Genomic DNA, 22,538 nt, shown 5'->3' on the forward strand with positions numbered 1-22,538 from the left:
TGATGCTACACAAAGAGTGTGTATTTCTAATGCAGGATGTGCAAGTCCTGACCAACAGGTACAATGAGTACTGAAATCTTTGTTTTGTTCTGTTTCTGTTTGTTTGTTTTTAAGTAACTGAAAATAAATATATGCCTTGTTTTTGGCATCATAGTCTTCCACAAACACTATTTATCTACTCTGATAAGTTTCATTAATCATAAATACTATAACTCGTATTTAGAGAATGAGCTGCTACAGATGAGTTAGAAAATAATAATTTCATTCCATATAATAAACGTCCTTATTTAAGGCATTAATGCAACTGAAGATAAGAAAACAGAAACTTGAACAAGAGCTTACCTGCTTGGTGTAGGTCGGTCCCATTCATCATCACTCAGTACTGTGTCATGAAATGGGTGGTTTCGTGGTCTGCTTGGAGGGGACAAACTGCCCCTCTGTTTAGGACTCCTCCATTCATAGGCATTGAAGTTGTATCCTGAAGCCTGATAGCTGGGTCCTAAAAAGATGAATTGTATATTCATGACACTGTATATACTGTAAGGACAAAAAAGTAGATCTTTAAAACTAGGTTCTCTAGAACTTGAACGTGGGCTGATAATTACTGCTGTTGTAGTAGTAGTAGTAGCAGCAGCCAGATATTTAGCATAATAAATTACCTCATTTGTGCCCCAAATTAGCAGTGCTCTAAAGCTTCTTCTGTGAAAGTTGGTCAAAAACAAAATCTTAAATATATCCAACTCAGATTTCCTATCCTTTGTCTTATCTACTTCCAACACTTTGTGCAGGACATTTCCACAAGTTCATCAGTTTCCAATTTGACTTGACTTTGAATATTAGTGAATAAGTTACGAATGTCCATCACATGTTAACTTGATAATGTGTGAAATATCCAAAATTTAATCTATTAAGGAAAAAATACTTCAGATCTATTAAATAGAGTTTGAAAGGATTCACTAAAAGAAATATACAAACTTGACTTTTTAGATGACAAGTAAGACAGTTTTTTTCTTCTTAGTAACTTCCTCAAATTTGGAAGCAACGCAGCCAAAAATTAGTGACGTATTAGGGTGAATTTTGCACACTGCTGATCTGCATTATGGCTATTTAGATGCAAAAGTTGGTATGGCACAGAGGCTGGATTAAGTGCCCCAACAGGAAGGAGGGTGACCATCTTGGCACCAATGGGGCAAGGGATCGGTAACACAGGTGTAGGACTGTGCTGTCACAGCCATCACAGCTCCGTGTAGCTGCACTGCCTTGAGAAAAGACTTAACATGCATGACCTCCACAGCATGACCCTTTGGGCAGAGGGGACTTGCTCTTGTCAGGGCTGTTGCTTTTCACTAGGAAAGCTGAGGAAAGGCCTCTCTCAGGAGGAAATGTGCACCTGGGAACAATAAACACCCTTGGAAAGCTCAGCTTGCAGAAAGAGACTTTTCTATCAGCTATTTCCAAATGTTTCAAGGCTGTGCAAGTGGCATCAGACAGCCTTGGTATCTGAAGAGTTTTTTCTGCGTGCTTTTATCTTAAAAGCAACATTGGTGGTAGTTGAATAGCTTTTCTTTTACTGAATTAACTCTAATTTAAATTGCAAGTAGGAAGCCAATGGAGTCCAGCTTTCAAGCAACATATTAAAAAGAACATACGGATTAACTTGTCACAATCTGATGGTGATCTGGTACACAATTTGCAGTACAGTAGAACTTCTGTATATACATATTTCACCTTGACAAATTCCTTTTTCAGTCTCTGTAGTTGGCATTTTCTGATGTGCGTTGTGTATTAGAAAATTCTGTTTCATTGATGGCTAACCAATATCACTGCTGTCACCTCTCTAAGGAGGACAATTCACTTCAGATATCAGTGCAGACCTGTCTCCCTTAAATCCCATGCAAACACAGAATTGTGTGCTTTTTTCTAGCTAACTGACAAACATTAACGGACTCCTAAATAATATGAAGGGTTTTGGATGTGAAAATGTGACTGTTGTGTGGGGAATCCTCCAGATTACTAAGGCACACATATCAGACAAAGGTACAAAACAGGGTGTCAATTCAAGGAGAGAAAGGATGTCTCACCAGCACTGAATTAATAACTAATAGGATAAAGCACTATCAGGAGCTCCAGAAACATTCCCCAAACTCCTCATTTTGCTTTGCCTGTGCTTATGCCAAAAAAGGTTTGGAAAGAAGCCAAACAACTTGACAGGTCAAGACAGAATGAACTTTAATACAAATGTGGGCCACAGTAGTACCACAGCAAGGGATAAGGTGCAACTCTGATTACACTCAGGCTGCTTAAGAGAAGTACCATGGACCCAGCCAAGTCTGGGGTGATTTACTTAAGGGAGACATAAAAAACATTTTGAGACACTGGTTTAGTTTTTGGCATGGAGTCTGAATGACCAGGATTTAAGAGAGCACTCTGGACCTCAGTTCTTTCCACAGTTGAATAATTTGCCTCAGATATAATCAATTCAAATACAAAATGAGAGCCATCATTTTCTTACTTTCTCAGAAATATATTCCCTAGAACTTAAAACAAAACAAAACAAACAAACAACAAAAACAAACAAACAGAAGAAACTCTAACATGATTTATTTTGATAAGCTAGCCAAAACAGTTAAAAACAGAAAAGGCAACAAATTACACAGGAAGAGGTCAGCTCATTACATTGGGTATAAAATAAAATGTTATGTGCAACTGTAAGTTAAAAGTAAAACATAGAAAACAGGAGTTGTAATTAAGAGTATTGAGACCATCCTGTTGAACAGGAAGTTAATGACAAAATACGTGCAGTAAGGCTAAGAAATATTTAAAAATTAAAGAACAACAAAAAGCCATTAGCAGTAACATCAGCTACTTCTTGACCTCATGTTTCAAACAAACCATTCTGCTTTCAAAAAAAATACTGAAAATCTTATTAAAACAAGTTAAACAGAAGTATAAGACTTAGTATAAAATCATGTCTTTCAACTGGAAAATAGTTTTTGAGGGCTGAAAGTTAATTGTCCATACTGCAGTAATGAGGGAGAAGCAAATTTTACAGATCATGAGTAATGTTTAATGTTCTCCCTTCAGCATTTTATAATAAATCTGTTGTCTGTTAAAAATTACTGCCCGTGGGCGTCAAATTCATGAACACCTTCAGAGTGATCTGTGCTTTGCATTGATCTATATTTGAAGGATAAACTCATTTAGTTGTGTATGAGCTATGGACTGGGCTATTCAGATGTCAGAAAAGCTAACAAAAGCCTGTTAATGTATTGATAAATGCTTCATAACATAGCACATTGTCATAAAAGAATGTATTTGAGGCCAGCCACGCATAAGAAATCATGCTGCCTGCCAAGGTGTGTGGTTATAACAAGACACCAGCACATTACAAAGTAGAAGGTTTAAACTTAGTACAGACAAGGTTGTCTTTAGGGCAAAGGAAGGTCAACCTGTAAGACAATAATTTCCACTTTAAACACTGATAGCACTCTTGATAGTACCTTGATTTCCAAAGCTGGTATCAATACCAGAGCCATCCCATGACTCTACCGCGCTGTCAACACTGGGGACTGTAGCAGAATAGATGTCTGAGAGTTTGCCAGATTTCTGTACAGCAGAGGTTTCATCTTCAGCATCACTCAGTTCAGTTACATGACCCACAGGGACAGAGAATTTCTTGGGACTGGTAGCTGAACAGGATTATTAAAAAAAAAAAAAAAAAAAAAAGGGATGGGGGATGGTCATTGCTTTAATGCAGTTCTAAGAACATGCTTTTTCTGCTACTGACCTGACATTTTCTCTGAAGATGGCCTAAACGCTTCGTCATCTGTAAAAACACATTCGTTAAAGATGCTACTTTGGCCATACTTACCATCTGTCTGCTTCTTGATTTTCAAGGTGACAGTTTCTCCTGCCATCTGTAATAAATGAATGGCTTCACTCAAAGGCTTTCCTTTCAGGCTGCTACTATTTATTGCTAGGATTCTGTCTCCTATGTGGATTGCCCCAGTTCTACAGCAAGAGAGAAATTAAACATTAGAAGAGCAGTAAAAAAAAAAAAAAAAAAAAAAGCAAAAAAAGAGACCATTTCTTTGCATATTTGGAGGCATTAAACTCTCATCTTTCTTTTGTTTTGCATTCATAGCTGTGTTACAGAGTAATTCTATTGTTAGAAACGCTTAAAGCAAGTCACCTTTGTTGTGGTGACAACAGCAGAGCTGAAGGATGGAGATTTAGATTTCAGTGTTACTGCAGTAGTTACAAACTGTGGACAGTATTCATTGCAGCCCATCTGAGTAAGAATAATCTCAGACAGTTTGATAGATTTTGGAATTAATGTAATGTTTCTAGAGTCACAGAACAGATAATGGCAGTGAGAGCAAGTAGTCTACTATTTCACCAATGTGGCTTTCCAGATGGACTGCATCACAGCAAGAAAACAAATTCTTTTTGTGTAAATGCATTACTGTTCTGGCTGAGCAAAACAATCGTGCTTTGTGTTCTGTAAATTTTCTCTGAAACAACCATGAAACATACAAGTTGCAACATCTCTACCTGTCCTAATGATGACAGAAAACCTTAGCATTTCAACTATTCTCTATCCATTACTTACCATGAGGAGCATTTCTGCTCCTCAGATAGCTATGGTATAAGTCAGTGCATATACAGACACTGTGTGCATACTACGAGAAGAATATTTTCAGATAAACTTAGATACATGAAGTGCTTTCCTCACCTGTTCTAATACAAAAGGCTACCACTTTTAAAAGAATGTTCCTGTGACTGAGTAGCTCTTCCAGTGATATTTAAAATATGGATCACAATTTGCTCTGATTTGTATAGTATATGCAAGAACATCCTGTTAAGATATTCTTCATGTTCCAGAACTCAGTAATCATCACAAAATGACAGCAAAAATGTTATAAACTCAGATCCAAAGAACTGCTAAAACATGAAAATTAGCATGTTAGGGTCAACAAAATTAATCTTTACCTTGACAAAAAGAATACTTAAAAGCAATTTGCCTTCCAATATACCTTTCAGCTAATCCTCCTTTTGTAAGGCTGGAAATGATTATGGGATCAAAAGGCTCTTCTGTACCAGAGATTGTAATTCCAAGAGGTCCACCATAGCGCTTGAGCTCAACAGTATAAATAATTGCTCCTGAACTCTCCTGCTCATCTGTAATAAATGCCAAACAGATGCAGTTGGTTTCTTATGAAAGAGGGAATGAAAAAAATAACACATTAAATCTATTGACTGGTAATCAAAAACATTTTCAGGATTATATTTCAGACATACTTCTTCATCATACTCTACTGGATTATTTAGAAAAAAAAACCCACCTTGTGCAATTTCTTCTTTATTGCCAGAACATGCTTATATTGAGGTCACTAGAACAACTCTCCTTGCTGTAACAGGATTGTATTCTATTGTTTAAAATCTTAGTATCTTCTTCCTATTAAAATGTGACTTCAGGCTATTTTGTTAGAGAAGAAGTACTTTACTACTGGCTTAGTAAATGCCAGAACTTTTCTGTTCCTTGAACTGAATGGAAGGTATTTGTAAAAAAGGAGAATTCAAAACTTTTTAAAACCAACTTCCTTAAAAAAATTGTGGGAAGGGCCAAAAGTCATCATAAGATGAACATCTGTCTTACTAAGACAACCTGTAATACATCCCCTCTTTTTAATGGAGAGATTTTAAGCTTTCAGAATTGAATAAAAATAGCTTCCGAATTCTGAATTATTAACTGAATTGAATAACTCCATTCAATTTTATTTATTTCCCTATTTGCATGAAATTTGCATTATTTTGAAATTTTAGTTTCACCAAATAATCATCATAAATGTAAAGAATTTATCTCTGGCTAAGCCAAGTACAGTGTATTTTCTGCAAATGGTACCCAGTTGGTGCTGCATCAACAAGAAAGGTTGCTTTATTAATACAGTACAGTCCTTCACATATTATCCAAGATGTACCACAGTAGCAGAGAAATCCACGGTAGTATCTCTTAATTGTGAAGGAATATTTTAAAACTTTAAATGTCAAATTTCTCCTATTTCTCCTCAGGTCAAATGCTCCCTTGTCTGTCTTATGATATTGGTATTCAGCCAAGGTGTGTGGCCTGGCAAGCAACATTTCCTAGATATGTGAGTAATGACATTTTGAATGGCTCAGCGAGTGTGGAAAATGTCTAAGATGCACAATGAGTAAATGTGACTGTTTTCACACAAGTCAGAAAATTCAAACGCTCACACTTTTATTCCAGTCAGTGAAAAATGTAAAGAGGAGAAAAAGAAAACTGCATCACTCCATAGATTCAAAGTATTGCTTCCTTCTAACACTGCATGCGATACTTCAGCAGAGCTGGAGAAACACTAGTATCTTTGAAATTAGTTTGTTTCTTCCCAATTTGCAGAAAATTTAGATCTAGTTTCCCCCCATCCCAAATCCCTCCTATTTTCCACTTGCTATTGTTAGCAGAATCATTCCACAGAAGAATCAGATTGGCTGGGGTTGGAAAAGACCTCTGAAGATCATCTAATCCAACCCCCCTGCCAAACCAGATTTTTCTACAGCAGACTGCTCTTGCTTGCCTGTTGGAGTGTTCATGGAGCAATGACAACTCCTCTGAGACCTAACGCTGATAAAGTTTACACAGGTGTGGCATTGACATGTTACAGAACTTCAACAGAAGGATGAAGAGTAATCCCCCAAGCTAATTGCAAATGCAATAGCCAGCGTCTGCTAAGGGCTGACACAATGCTAACATTTCTCTTTTACCAATGGCAAGTGACTGAGAAGATATTCATCATGCAGCAGTCCTGCCACATGAGAGTTGCAAGTTTATAGATCTTAGTGACTGACTAGAAAGGAGACCGGTCCATTATGTCTTTCTTCTGGAGAGCCCTACTTAAAAAAATTAATGGTAGAATGCAACAAATGTCAAATTGCTACACTATTCTCTTTGGTGCTCTTTCCAGGCAGTACAAATGAAAGCTATTCAAAAAAAAAAAAAAAAAAAAAAAAGGCCTAAAAGTGGCCTGAATTCAGAATAAAGCCAGTTCTCCCATGAAAGAAAAAAATTCCAATACTCTAAAAAGGCTGGTAGCCATTAGGTTATTCAGGAGATAAAATTATCCTCAGAATTGGAAACTAGCAGGGAAAAAAAAAAGGAAAAATTGCTCTGAAAACATGCTTCTACCTGGGGAGGAAATGCAATCAAATTAAGATGTTGGGGGGTCTTAACTTTTGAGATTTTCCTTCTTTCTTTTCCCGTAGTGATGCAATTGTGGATAATTCTTTGAATATTTCTCTGAGGGACACAGCTCTGAGCTATATAAAATCATCTACAGAAAGGTGGAGTATAGAGAGAGCAAAGAAAACCAGGAGTAGACAGAAGGAAGAGCTAGAAGCTACAAATATGTTAAATGAATACCAGAAGAAAATAATACCAGAAAGACAGAGGTGGAACAAGAACCTTGGGAGGAAGAACTACTCCTCCCTGCTTTCCTCTCCTCAAAAAAGCATACGTGGGAGGTTAGCAAGAAATCTGTCTTTGTTTTGCACTGATCATATTGAGATGATACTATCTGCTTTCAAAAGCAGCTGAGGGAAAAGAGCATTCTGTGACAGAGAGGCTGCCAGATCTTGTATGTCCCACAGACTACTACCCACTGCTGCTGTTTCACATAGGCACCAGTGACACAGCTGTTAGTAACCTGAAGAATACAAGGAGCTGGGAGCAGCAGTGAAGATCTCGGGAGCACAGGTAATCTTCTCATCAGTGCTCCTGGTTAGGGGAATGAGGAGGGAAAGGGCTGACAGAATTAAAAAAAATAAATGGCTAAATGGTTAAGGGGGTGTCATGAACGGGCCTTTGGCTACTTATGTCATGGAGCTAGTTTTGAGAAATTTGGTCTTCTGGGGGAGGGTAGGGTTCATCTCTCAGAGAAGGAGAAAATCATCTTTGGCAACAAGCTTTCCAATTTAATCAGGAGGGCTTTAAGCTAGACTTGCTGGGGGGAGAATCCTCAAACCATCCCACTTTGAGGCTGGTGATGGTAATGGTTGTCCTGTACCTGGAGTTGGATCACAGGCCAGTACCTAAGCTGCAGGATAAGGGAACTCCAACTGGTAAATCAGCCTCAATGGTAGCCCAACGCAAATGCCAGTATATTAACGCATGGAGCATGGGGAACAAGCAAGAAGAGTTGCAGGTGTGTGTGTGCCTACAGGACTGTGATGCCATTGGCATCACTGAGACATGATGGGATGACTCTCACGACTGGAATGTAGGAATAGATGGGTATAAACTCTTTAGGAAAGGTGGGGTAGAAGGAGAGAGGGTGTTGCCCTCTACATCAATGACCAGTCTATCCCACCTGGGGATAGATGATGAGCTGACTAAGAGCTTATGGGTTAGAGTTAAAGGGAAGGCAGGGGAAAAAGACACTGCAGTGGGAGACTGCTACAGGCTGCCCTATTAGGAAGACTGAGTGGATGAGGCCCTCTATGAACAGAAAGGACCAGCTTCATATTCACAAAACATAGTTCTCATGGGGGACTTCAACCACCCTGATATCTGTTGGAAGGACAACACAGCAGGGCACCAGAAATCAAAGAGGTTCCTGGAATATGTTGATGATAACTTCCTTTTTCAAGTGGTACAGAAACCCATGAGAAAAGGTGCTATGCTGGACTTTGTCCTCACCAATGATGAGGGGCTAGTGAGTAATGTGAAGCTAAAGGGCAGCCTTGGCTGTGGTGACCATCAAATTGTGGAGTTTGAAGATCCTTAGGGCATCTATAAGGGTGTGCAACAAGCTTGCTACTCCAGACTTTAGGAGAGTGGACTTTGAACTCTTCAGGAAACTGCTTGTAGGGGGATGTGGGATAAAGCCCTGGAAGGAAGAGGAGCCTAATTAAGTTGGTCAGTGTTCAAGGACCATCTCCTGGAAGCCCAGAAGCAGTGCATCCAAGAAAAAGGAAGGCAGGCAAGAATGCCAGGATGCCTCCATGGACCAACAAGGAGCTCCTGGACTTACTTAAGAGCAAAAAGAAAGTCTATAGGGAATGGAAGCAGGAACTACAGGCTGGTCAGTCTCACCTCTGTGCCTGGCAAGATGATGGAAAAGATTCTCCTCACCTCTGTGCCTGGCAAGATGATGGAAAAGATTCTCCTGAAAGCCCTACTAAGGCTCATGGAAAATAAAGACAGGGTGATTGAAGGTAACCAACATTGCCCCAGCATTGGCCCAACCAAGGGCAAGTCATATCTGATGAACTTGGTGGCTTTTTAAGATGGAGTTACAGCACCATAGATAACGGAAGAAAAACTCACGTCATCTACCTGAACTTGGGCAAGCGTTTGACACTGTTCTGCACGACATCCTGGTTGCCAAGTTAGAGAAAAATTGATTTGATGGATGGGCTACTCCATGGATAAGGAATTGGCTGGATGGTTGCAATCAGAAAGTTGTGGTCAATGGCTCAATGTCCAAGTGGAGACTGGTGATGAGTGACCTTCCTCAGGATCAGTGCTGGGACCAGTGTTACCTTTGTAGGCGATATGGGCAGTGGGATCGAGTACACCCTCAGCAAATTTGCAGATGACACCAAGCTGAGTGGTGCAGTTGACATTTGAGAGGGAAGGGATGCCATCCAGAGAGACATGGACGGACTTGAGAGATGGGCCCATGCCAACCTCATGGAGTTCAACAAGGCCAAGTGCAAGGTCCTGAACCTGGGTCAGGGCGATCCCAAGGACAGATACAGTCTGAGCAGAGAGTAGCTTGAGAGCAGCCCTGAGAAGGATTTGGGAGCGTCAGTTGATGAAAGATTCAGTATGAGCTAGCAATGTGCTCCTGCAGCCCAGAAGGCCAACTGTATCCTGGGTTGCATTAACAGAAGCATGACCAGCAGGTCAGTCTTAAAAGTAGAGAAAATTTCAATATACTGATAAGGGAAAGATCAACCTTCTATGTTTATACCTGAAGGGCAATTGCCTTTGCAGAAAACCAAAGATTTCTTTTTGCAGTGCAGCTTCTGCAGGTAATATACCACTTAGATGATACAAAATTGTATGTATATATATAAAATTTTTTTTCACTTTGGCACTAGCAAAAATCTGCAGTGTTTAGCAAAACCATTTCAGTAAAATTTAAATGCAAAAGAATAAACCTGCAAATACATAAGAACCTGAAATAGGTTCATTGCTAATACCAGAATTATCTTCATCTTTGCGGATCTTTAACTTTACAAGGTCCTCACAGTGCTGAAGGATCTGAACAGCATCTTCCATTGAGCAATTGTCGAGTCGGATGTTATCTATTGCAAGCAACTTATCACCCAGTTCTAGTGTCCCAGTTCTGTGAACAAGTAAATAAGATTACATGAAATGCCAGTAACATTAAAGTGTTTTAGAAAGCATAAAAACTAAAAAAGAAACACTATAGATTTTTATTAACAATTATTTCTTTACACGTTGGATGTTTCACATGTAACTGCTGTGCACTAAATAAAAGCAGAAGGTTCTTACAGATTTCCTCTGTTTAACTTGAGCCTAGCTGGCTACACAGTGGAAACAGATTTTTACTGGATATCTTACCTGTGAGCAACACTTCCTTTCTTGATATCAGAAATAACTAGAGGATCCCCTGGTTTTCTACTGGATGGAGCTGTAATAAAGAATAGACACAACCATCTGTTGTTATTTTTATATATGCACACAGGCTAAAATTATATCCAGAAATCAATATTTCCTACACATTATTTATCTGTATTGTATTTCTCCCCTTCCTCAATTCTACAGATAGATTAATACGAATGGCCAAGACTGCAAAGTCTACTTTTTAAAAAGTAGAAAGTTCCAGAACTAAGGTGACTAGTGCAAAGAGAATTTAATCTGGTATGTCTGAATTCTGGACTAGGCCAGGACTCAACCATGTGAAGATACCATGGCACAGCTACATGATACTTCATAAAGTAGCTCCAACACACAAGGGAAGACTGGTGTCAGCAGATCCCAAACAGAGCTGTTCTGGCAAAATTTCTAGGGTGGGCTATACCACATTCTTTATGTCTGCTCTTATCTCATTCAGTGTTTAAAGCAGAGGCATGAAAAAAAGCAGAGGGTGCTGCCTGGGTGAGAAAGGAACGATCTACTTTTCAGTGAATCAGATACTGTGGATAACTGCCACACTGATGACAGTCACCACATCCACACAGATATAGCTGGCACCATGTGGATGCTTGCTTCACGACAACTCATTGTTTCTTCTGAAATAAACGTGGCCCTTTTGTTGAGTAACATTTCTCCTCTGTGCTTCTGCTGAGTCTTAAACATTGCACACTTCTGCCCACTTTGGACAGTGAATAAAACCACTGCAACTCCTGTAATATTCAAGTTAGTATCTCATCTTTTCTTAGAAGTATCTGATGTTATTCTCTATCTGCTGACTGTCCATCATTATTAAAATGATGCTCTGCTCTACAATGCCAGTCACTGCCATTCTTTAACTACTTATGCGAAAGCATTTGCCAGGTTTCCCTTGGCAAGTTCTGCTAGCTATTCACAGTGCAGCTTAGCAATTTCATCTGACTTTTGGATCTTTGGGTTATCTACCCCAGAGGAAGAAAAGAACAATGACTGACTGCATCCAGAGGACTTATTCTTGGCACAGCTTCAGTGAATGCATTGTTTTGGAGAGTCAATGCATTTGCTCATAGAAGAGGACTGCACTGAATATCTGATAAGGCAAGCAGTGGGATTAGAAATTGAGAATGGTGAAAGGTATGTTCTTACAGAACGGTGTGTCACCTGTCAGGATGTACACCACCTACAGCTGCTGGGGTGAGGGAACAGTCCATAGCCCGACTCATGATTCTTCTCTTTGGTAGAAAACAGATCCACTTCTACAGCAATCATAAGGTGTATTAATAAAGACATTTCCAACATAGTGCTCTAATAGATCTTGTTAGCCTTGGCTGCCCTGGTTGAGAAAGCTTCTGAATGTCCACAAGAATTGTTTAAGTACTGGTGATGTGCCATATTTCATATGTAGCATCTTGAAAGTCCAGAAGACAGAAGTCTGAAGAATTTCAAGATCTTTTAGAAACTTCTCTAAAACAGCAGGCTTTCAGGAAAGTGTTCCAATTTGAGAACAGCAGTTAACTTTTTGCAAGATATCTGACTTTCATAGCTTGTTTCTCACACTTGCATGCCAGAGGTCAAATATGTCTTATATGACAGTTCTATGATTTACTTGAATACCTTGGGAAAGCCTCCCAGTGGTGTCTCCCAGTTGGTGTCTTGTCAAAATTCTGAAGTGTCTCTTTAGTGAACTTTTTTTAATGCAATGTTTTACCTTCTGTGTTGTTTCATAAATCTCTGAGGTCACGTGCAATTACAATGCTTGTTCTTTGAGATTTGTGTGCTGAGACACTTTTTATTAAACTGATTTCAAAAATTATCAGTACTAAAGAAAACAGTCCTTTATTGTTCCAAAAAGAAGAGAGAAAAAAATCAAAAAAGGGCAGAGAGAACACTCAAAATGTGAATCCACAGAGTACATATGGAGACAAAGGATAAGATGTTGTACACAAACTTATTAAAGTTTCAAAGTGAAGCAGCCTGAATCAGCTGCATTTTGTCATTTACCCTGTACTGTTGTTTGGTGGATGAAAGTCCTTTTGCAGGAAGCAAACACAGCTTGGTGTGAAATGAATTCCCCTACACTGACAAGCCCTTAATAAGCAGTTACATCACACTTTGTAGGTTTGTTCTGGTAGTTCAATGTTCATGACAGACTTAGTACAAACTATTTAAGTTCTGTTGCACAGATAAGATCTTCAGTTGCCTCCTTAACTTTTGTACTGCACATCACTGCTGCCTAAGACTGCTTCCCAAACATAGCAAATAGACTGTCCCCTGCAAGAAGACTGAGTACTGTTTCCCTCATTTTATAGATAAGGAAGCACAACAAATTTTAAGTGAAAGTATGACTATTTTTCAGTGAGCAATTTGAGATATCCATGCCCTAATTTCTTACAATAGTTTGTATTATGTAACAGTTTCTGTGTCCAAAGCCCAACTGCTGGCATTTTCAGCAACAGATGTAAATGCCCAGCATTTTTTCAAGAGTGACTCCAGGTTCTCCAATGTTTCTCCAGAAAATCAAGTAGTCCCATGTGGAAAATGTCTTTTTTCTTCCTCTCTCTTTTTCTTTTTCCCTGTGAAATGACTAGCCTCACAGCACAATTCTATCACAAGGAAAAGGAAAAAAATAATTTCTCAAGGGTAGCATGAAACTTTCTTGACCGTGAGATCACCTCCTTTTGCTTTTTGCCGTCTCCTCCTCATTCATTATGCAGCCTTCATCCCCTTTGCTATGCAACAGTTTCATTTCTCCCCAGAGAGTGGAGAAGGAAGAACGAGAAAGCAATATTTGACCACTGAATTAAGAAAGGTATCCTCATGAATTAACACAAGATGTTTGAAGCAACACTATATGACCTTAAGCCTCTAGTTTTGTTTCATTTCAGAGTTACTTTTGATTTTAGAAAGCATTTAAAAACAATCTCTATCAAACATCAAACATTATCAAACCTGCACTTGTAAAGACCAAAAGCAGGCATAAAAAAATTGAGATCCAAGTGCAGAATTACATGTGGAAGAGGACAGGATGGAAGAAGATAAATGTGCTGTTACTAGAAAACACTGCAAATTAGGAACCCTGTGGTCTAGTCCTGGGAAGAGCTCCAGTCCCTTGCATAATTAGTCAGTCTGCTCACAGTCCACATCAGATCCATTTTACATAGTTGTTTCTTTCCTTGCCTATGTCAGAGAATGAGAAGCCTCATGCATGACTATTCATCTATCTTCCTGACATTACTTTCTTTCCCCTGCTTAACAACTCCTTGTCACATCTGCTTCTTTTCACTCACCTTACTGCTCACCCACATCCAGCCCTCTTCACTGGGAAACCTGTTCCAGTGTCTGACCACTGTACTGCAAATAAATTTTCCCTACTATTCAGTCTGAATGTCCCCTGGTACAGTTCTGCGCAGTTCTCTTCTGCACATACTTAATTTATCTAATTCTACTGACATTTTTTAATTTATTTTACTTTAATGAGAGTTAAATATATGCTACACATATAGGAGGAAGGAATAGGTCAAGCCTTAGGTCTAGCAAATGTATGGCCTCTTTAAATGTTGGAGAGGATACAAATCTGTTATAAGATAATATTTCATCTGAGACATAGAACTGCTAACCACCTCACTAGGAAAAGAAAAAATAAGTTTTTTACCAAAACAAGCATGAGCTTATAGCTATCCATAAATCTATAAGGATCTACTGTCTGCATATTATTCCATCACTGTGGTCTTAAAGGCAAGCACTGTCACTTACAACTGATGGTGATGCCAAGTTCCACATTATGCTTCTTTGGTAGTTTTACATGAAATGTTCCACTGCTTGGTATAACTGATTCTGTAAAAAAAAAAAATAATAAATAACAAAAAACAACTTTAAATGTTAAATAATTTATAAGACACAGCAATTCTCATTTCATGGAATGATACATGTAAGTTAATGAAATCACATCAGCATTACGAGTCAGCAGGAAATACGGGTGCTGAAGTGAAGGAAGTAGGACATACAAAGTATGATTTATACCTCTATTGGTAATTTCACAGTAACTCAATTTATTTTCCTAAGGTTTAACTGAATTTATGGAGATTGCACAGACCAGCAGTCAGCTGAGACTGCATGATTTTAGCTGGTATGCAATTTTTGTGAGTGTACATGAAAATTTTAGGACTGGCAGACAGATTTTAATTAGAAGGAAGGGAGATCAAGTCTTAAGAATTTCAGTTCTTTGTTGCTGTATAATCTATTTTTAACTGTTTGCTAAGGCAACTGCCATGGATTTTACATCCACTGGGAAGAAAGAGATGAAAACATCTGAAGAGAAGAATCATCTGAAGCTGACAGAGGCAAAAAAAGCCCCACACAGCATTGCATTTGAACTCTGACTTTCTGCATCACTGCTTCTAAACGTCTGGGCCCTGGCTTGAAAAGGAGGTAATTAAAATTATATGTATGTATGTAGGTATATAAACACACGTTGCAAGAGAGTCTAATCATCAGTCTGTTATGGAACAGATGGGAAGAACTGAAGTCTGGGAACTGAAACACAAACGTTAATGTACCTGTGACTTCAGGTGTACTTAAATGTCATTTTTTTTGTTATTTTGTTTTCTTACTTTTTAATATTCCAATTCCTATGTATACAGAAGCACGTGTTGTATTTGGCCTTTTTTTTTTTTTTTATAGTATACTAAATATATACATACTAAAAGATCACAAAGAATTGCAGTAAGAACATTTAACCTGCTTTTGACATTGCTTTTGACATCATGATTTATAGTACCATTAACAATAACTATACTATGGAAAATACAGCACATCCAACACTGTCATGACTTCAACGGAGCTACTGTCAGACAAGCACACAAGTCTTAAAGTTTTTACTATTTACATAGTGGTATAATGCACATAGATTAAGGTGCTTGCTTGATTTACACAATTTATGGTTACATAGGCATATTCTGTATGCTTAAACATATTATAAAAGAAAGGAAAGACATAAGTAATACTAAAGGTTCACCAGTAGTATTAACAATGACTTTTCTAGCTTTTACTAATGCAATTTCTACAGTTTTAATTAGATTGTTGATTTAAGATAGTGTTAAGTGAAACTCTCCAGGACTTTCTGCTTACCCATCCTATTATAATACTAGTAACACATTGTCTAGTAACACATTTCATTAGCTGGCCTGTCTTAGCAAAGCAGAATATTTCTACCTCAGGGCAGAAATAGGTCTGGAAATAACTCAGAGAAGAGACTGTCATCAGATCTTTCTAAGGACTTGTCATTTCTATTTGTGTTCTGAAGTATGTTGCAGGGCTACGTGGAATGAGAAAGCTGCACAAAAAGACACGTTTCAAATAGCTCACTTGAAAACTTAGTGGTGTGTTTGAGAAGAAAGTCCCCATCTTTGATACCTAACACTTGCAGTATACTTGGGATTTATTCCCATGCTTTTCTTGCAAGACAGAATAACAGTACATTCATACCTGCAACATCAAATTCTATTTCCAAAGTGACCTTGTTGGTGATGGAGGAGTCTCTGAGCAGTTGATTGGCCTCATCAAAAGTGCTGTCTTCTGTTGGGATACCGTTTATTGCCACTATTCTGTCTCCAATTTGCAGGACCCCACATCTTGGTACACAATGACACAAAACAATCATCAGATGTGCGTGTTACCAGAACCAGAAATAGCAGACACACTCAGCCTAACCTTAAAGAAGAGGTGGCAGAGCAGCACCACAGTCTGCCCAGGCACTGGGAGATGATACCAGCAGCCACTGCCCCTCTGCATCATGACACTATCAGCACCACCAACACGGGCTGTGCTTTTTAGGTGTCAGGAACCAGGAGGATGGGCACAGCTTGGTGCCTCCACTCCACCCATGGACATCAGCTCTGGCTTTGCCCTTAGGCTGCAGGTGTTGCAACTGTGCCACGGTGGCTCAGAGCTGCTTATGGAACTCCTATTGTTCTGCATGATCTCGTGGAATGATTAACAACATACATAAAAATACAATTGAAATGTTGCAAGGAAGTAATTACTAAGTCAGAATTCTGGTATTTTCTCAGATTTTGTTAGGTACCAAAACTTAACAGAATGGGATATGGCTTCTCCTTGTTGCACAATGAATTGTTTTTATTTGTCTTTTAATATCTTTTTAGCTTTTGAATGAATACAGCTTCCAGTTTCCTGCTGGAGGACTCCTCTGGACAATAAAAGCACTGATGCTTGTCATTCTTCTTACGGCTGATCAAGCATATGAAATATCACTGTCAGAACAGACAGATCGTTACTTATCGCTCTTCCATTGAGTAAGGCCTTGCAGTTTCTCACAAATTGAAAGCAACAAGCCCAAACCACCCCAAGGAATGCTCACCAAAATGCACTTAGCAGTCATCTAAAAGAACCTCACCTTTCTGCTGGACTGTCAGACTCGATATAGGAAATGAGAGGAGGAGAAGACAAGGTCTCAGTAGCAAACACGCTACCCTGGAGCTGTATTCCAAACCCTACTACGGGGTCAGCTGTCAGCACTACTTCTGTGGTTTCTGTGTGGACGACCTGCCCAGCCAAACCAACAGTGCTAGAGGCTAAAGACACTACAAAACAGAGCAGACCAGGAGGAAAGACATTCAAACACAGCAGAAATTTCACTGCTCTTTGAAAAAACTTGATCTGTACAATAAACCTAGTCAACAAAATCTCTCTTTTAAATTCAATTTAGGCTATGGTTTATAAATGACATATAAACAGTTACAACTTAAAAAAGAATAGAAAACATCTGGTTATATGTTACAATGCAAAAAGATAGTTTATGCACTGAGCAAAATACATTTGTTTGACATCCCCACTCAAAAATCTCATAACACCCCTGAACTCTGGTTGCATTAAGTTTGAGCCATGGATGAGTGGAGTTTCCGCAATAGCTAAAGGATTTGAAGGCATAACCCCAGCTGTTATTTAGTTTGATTCCCATGAGCTCTTTTGAACATCTCACAGTAATGCAATGTTTTTAGCAACAAGGCACACACTCCAATCTTGCTTACAAGAAAGAATTCCTTTTTCTTATACACTTTCTTGTACACATCAACTTATACATGCTTACTACATGTCAGCAATATGCCAGGCTAACTGGGTAATCTAAGTTGAACCAGCCTCTCTGTTTTAGCAGCCTGTAATTCTAAAGAGATGGTGAGAAAAAAAAAAACCAAACTTCTATTGGATCTCTCAAAGGAACTGGGGAACCCTTCTCTGAAAAACATGGGCATCTACTTGTGTATTTTCAAGATTCCTGTACTCCTTATATAGTCCCTTTTTCTATTCTCATTCTGAATAGGAAGTATTACAGAATAAATCCAAATAAAATTGAGATTCAATGCAATTATATATGAAATAAAATCATTTTTGTTTTTTTTTTTGCCTATCCCTAAAAAAGGTCTTGTTTGAATCACTGTTTCAATTCCTCCCGTGACAGAATACTGTCTTTTCAATGCACCATACATAAAAAGTTAGATTTTCTTCCATTCCTGAAGAAGATATTTAACCTTCTCATGTTATGAATCTATGCTATCACCTCTCTAAAGTTCCTCAAGACCCACCATTGCCTACATTAGTTACCAAGAATTACATAAAAGCTCACGTTTCTGTTTTTTTTGTTGTAGTTGTTTGTTTGTTTGTTTTTAAATGTGGTTTTTTTTTTTTTAGGTATGGAAGAAAAATTGTCCTCGTTTTTACATTATAGATAATACTAGCAGAATTATACAAAGATTACCGAGGTTCTGTGAGTATTTATTTGGGACTACAAGTATTGGACTCACTCTGAAATAGTACCAAGTCTGACTAATGTGGCACAGTCAGCAATGATGACTCCAGAAGTTTCACTTTGCAAAATCTCATGAGTTTCAATTTTCTCCCAGTAAAGCTGCTTTCATTAATACAACTGACTTTGAAACCAATCATCTTTTCCTTACTAAATTACTGTGAATTCTCACACTTTTTATATTATTTTTCCTTGGTAAGAATACTGCATTATTCTTCTTAGTCAATAGCTTTCTTCTTACTTTTTCCTTCATCTACACTGAGTAAGATATACTCATATCCAAAAGAAAATAATCTATTCTTAGACATGGCCATTAGGTTTAGCATTCTCTGCATTTGAAAACTAAGTTTATCAAGTTCTCAACACTGCAATGGCTAAGATATGACTGGAATAGATTAATTGAGAGTTAATAATAATAGGTAACCCATCTTCCAGAAATATCAAAATTTAGGGCATTCAAGTCCAGAAAGTTCCACTCTCCATGTCTTTAAGATCATACAAGAATTCCTTGTTAGCTGAATCTTTGTTTCCTCTCACTTATGTGTCCATTTCTCCTCTGCAACAGGTATATAGATAAAGCTAACTTTCTTGCTCTTTTTCTAGTGCTCTACCAGGAACTTAAAGATCTCATAACTTTTATTGAAACTTTCAGGACAGTTGTTCTGAATTAAATTGTGAAATTAAGTTAATACTTGTGGGATTTAAAACTCACCCCGACAAATATTTTGATGACGAGGAAGCTTGCAAGTTACCATTAGGAACTCCTCCCACTTCCAAAGAAAAAGTAATAAGAACAGCAGAGATGAAAATACTCTTTTCAAATCACGTAACAAAAGCTATCTGCCAACTCTCTATAAAACGTCACAGATACCCAAAACCGTGACTTAAAACTCACTGGAATTTGTAATTCAACAATGACTGCAGCAAGAAACATTGCCTATTTTTTAATGCATGTGAAACTTCAATCACCAAGGAGCGGCCTTTGCCAGGAATCCCTGTGCTTTAAAAATGGTGTATGAATGGGTAAGTGGCTACAGTGAACCTGTTTGTTAGTGAGAGAGGGTACATTTTAGCACGCTTTTTTTTTTAATCTGATTCTTAGCGACAATTACATGGGCTGGTTTCCTATATCTATAGAGTATGTAAATCATATTCTTGAATGTGAAGGCTATGTACTTGTTACTTTTATTCCTGCAGCTGTAAGAGAAGCAAAACAAGATATTATCAAAGGTAAGTAAGTATACAGTGTCCCACTCTGAGCCTTGGAAAACAGAAATTGTTCCTTGTTCCTCCTGCTAGCAGTTGGCTTAGAAGTGCTGAGAAATATACATTCCTAGTAACTATCAAGTAAGTTGGTATAAATTTATGTCTGACTTTCAAGTACTATTACAAACATGTCAGGATTTAAACTTTAACCAAATAATAGTTTAAGCATTTTTACAATGAGTACCATTTAAAATCAAAAAAGTAGAGGAAGAATAAAGATGGGAAACAAGTGGCACAAATAAAGCACATGACAGCAGGGCATGCCTTCAATTTATACAGCCACACAGTTGGAAAGATCTGCATAACTAATGCAATGACTGCAACTCCTGGCCATAAAAGTGCTGTAAGCCTTCTGTACCATCATGCTTCGTCATCATAAATTTTGGAATGATCACATTAATTTATGCAGCTTTTCCTAAATAATTGGCAATGTAAACTTTACAGCACTCTTCATCAGTACATCCTTTTCTTCCCAAATGCCATCCAAAAAGATTTATTCTTACCTTAAAAAAACCCTCGAATTTTTAACAACAACAAAAGGATCACTAAAATTAAGAGAACGTGCTATTCCTTTTCTATGAAAAGGACAGCAGTCAGTGCTACCTGGCTCTCATGAGTCTCCCACAAAGAGAGAGGAGTAAGGTTTGCCAAGTCTTGTTGATAGGTGATGGAAAGGCACAGGATCAATCTTTCTCTGTCATGGTCACTTGTAGCACATTTAGTCCACTGAGCATCTCTTAAGCTGGTTGTTATTGCAGTCACAAGTACAGGCAGAAGTCTAGCAATAGCAGTAAGGAATTCCACGTGGGCTGAAAAGCAAGCTCACAGACAGGGCAAGCAAGCCTGGGTGGCCAGCCAGTTCCTCTTAAGTTATCTCTGATTCAGGCTTGTTAAGGGAATCACTGCTTACAGTGAAGCATAGTCAGACTCTGCCCATCCAGTGACTAGGCTAATTCCACGTACTTCTCAACACTGCAAATTCAGATCTCCTGGTCAGGCAGATGCAGAATAAACCACAAAAAAGCCTATTCTAAAATGTGCTAGCTAGAGACTTGTTTAATCATTGCATACTCTCATCTCAAGAGACTTCTAACCTTAGGAACATCTGAGGTGGGCTGCAGTGCTTATATGACTGTCTCATTTTAATCTAATGTTATTGGCCTTGCTTTGGGCCTTTGCAGGGCAATAAATTGCAGAGTATTGAATGAAAAATATCTGAAAAATCCAACAACATAAGTAACAGCTGTCTCCAAGATGCCTGATATTAAAATTAAAAAAGGATTAACAGCCCCTTGTTGTAGGCAACTGTTAGAATAGAGCACAGGCTAAGAACTGTATTTTGCATCCAGCATTATTTTATTATTCAAATATGTTAGGGTAAGTGTAAAACTACTGCTGTTTCTCATGTGAGGGCACGTAAGAGCTGGATTTCTACTGATTTCATAGAACGGATGGACGGGCTATCTCCCTATAACATCAAAGGATGCATTAGAAGCTATCATGTCAACAAATGAGTTGTGACAAATGGCGAATCAGAATAAAATAAAAAATGCACATAAATGTAAAGTTATGTAAAAAATATTTGCTTTACAAAAGAAGTAAGAACAAGCAAACAACAAAAAAATGCAAGAATGCAAATGTTCCTCTCTCAAACTCTTCCTCTCACTTCCATAGTGCCTGGGCTTGTTTGGAGACTGCTGTTCTGCTCTGATTTTGCTATGACCATGGGAAATCTTTAGTACAGGGCAGCAGCAGTGTAATGTGCAGAAGTTCAGTTTTTCCAGAGTGGATCTGTGAGCATTATTAGATGCATCAAATGATTACACAGCATTTTGCATTTCCTTGTTCTGAAGAAAACTGAGCTGATGTTGATGCTGAAGGTCACAGGTTGACACATAAGCAAAAGGAGAGATGACTCTTACATGGAGCCTGGGAAACTGCGCATTTATACAGCTGCGCTCTTGGCCCAGTGCATACTTCCAATATACCAAGTGGAACAGACTGAAATATATTCATTCTGGCTTGGGAGATTACTGACTCATGGGAAATTCATGCTTTGAATTTCAGACAGTGGCCAGAGACAATTATTTAGTTTTCACTGTTATTTGTCACTCTTTCTCACAAAAATGATTGTACCTGATATGGTGTAGACGATAACATCAGAACTACCAATAAGGTACAGTGGCAAGCTCTTCTCATTTTGTAATATGATAGCTGAACTTACCAGCAATCTCTTTTTGACTGTTCAGCTATAAATTTTATTCCCCAATGAAAACGGGAAGATTTGAAAAAGGAATTTGAAAATCGCTTCAGTAACATCATGACAAACCACTGCAGGATTGACTGAAGGAAGTATTGCTTTACGTATTCCAGATGAGATAGTTCAGCCATATGGCCTCTACTTATCACATTTTAGCTTTGGAAAAATATTTTTATGCTGTTTTTTCCCCACATCTAAAAGAAACACCAATTGTTCTCTTTTCTGCCTAACATAAATTAATTAAAGTACTTTGTACCTTTCTTCTGTATCTTCCCCCTCCTCCACCCATTATTGCACATTTTGAGCAGTTGCTGTTACCACCTACAGGAGCTTTTGAAGTCCTTCTTTTTCATCCTCCGCCTCATCATTGTCCCACGTGGGCTGGTGGAGTAGAGGCTGCGAGGTAAGGTCCCCATGTTCAGGGAACTCAGGCTGTATGCACTCATGGAGGTAGGAGAGAAGGATGAAGACACCAAAGCTGCTGTAAGAAATCAAACACTTGGCAAACAGCACTCAGCCTTCACAGAAGA

General features: G+C 38.4%; 1 protein-coding gene across 7 annotated transcripts in view; it reads right to left on the minus strand.

Moving 5' to 3' along the window:
• Nucleotides 1-22,538, minus strand: part of GRIP1 (glutamate receptor interacting protein 1) — a 313,106-nt gene that overhangs the window by 16,029 nt on the left and 274,539 nt on the right. For 4 of the 7 annotated variants that reach the window (XM_090138407.1, XM_090138391.1, XM_090138387.1 and 1 more), the window contains exons 10-19: nt 22,334-22,489; nt 17,076-17,262; nt 16,148-16,293; nt 14,417-14,497; nt 10,613-10,682; nt 10,228-10,373; nt 5,037-5,181; nt 3,872-4,011; nt 3,501-3,689; nt 343-499 (exon numbers count right to left, since the gene is read on the minus strand). In XM_090138407.1, the coding sequence (XP_089994533.1) occupies nt 343-499; nt 3,501-3,689; nt 3,872-4,011; nt 5,037-5,181; nt 10,228-10,373; nt 10,613-10,682; nt 14,417-14,497; nt 16,148-16,293; nt 17,076-17,262; nt 22,334-22,489 (1,417 nt within the window). The remainder of the gene's footprint in view (nt 1-342; nt 500-3,500; nt 3,690-3,871; nt 4,012-5,036; nt 5,182-10,227; nt 10,374-10,612; nt 10,683-14,416; nt 14,498-16,147; nt 16,294-17,075; nt 17,263-22,333; nt 22,490-22,538) is intronic. The other 3 variants (XM_090138417.1, XM_090138396.1, XM_090138403.1) reach the window with 1 other exon arrangement.

This window comes from Phasianus colchicus, chromosome 1 (genome assembly GCF_987193195.1).
Source record: "Phasianus colchicus chromosome 1, bPhaCol1.hap1.1, whole genome shotgun sequence".
NCBI lineage: Eukaryota > Metazoa > Chordata > Aves > Galliformes > Phasianidae > Phasianus > Phasianus colchicus.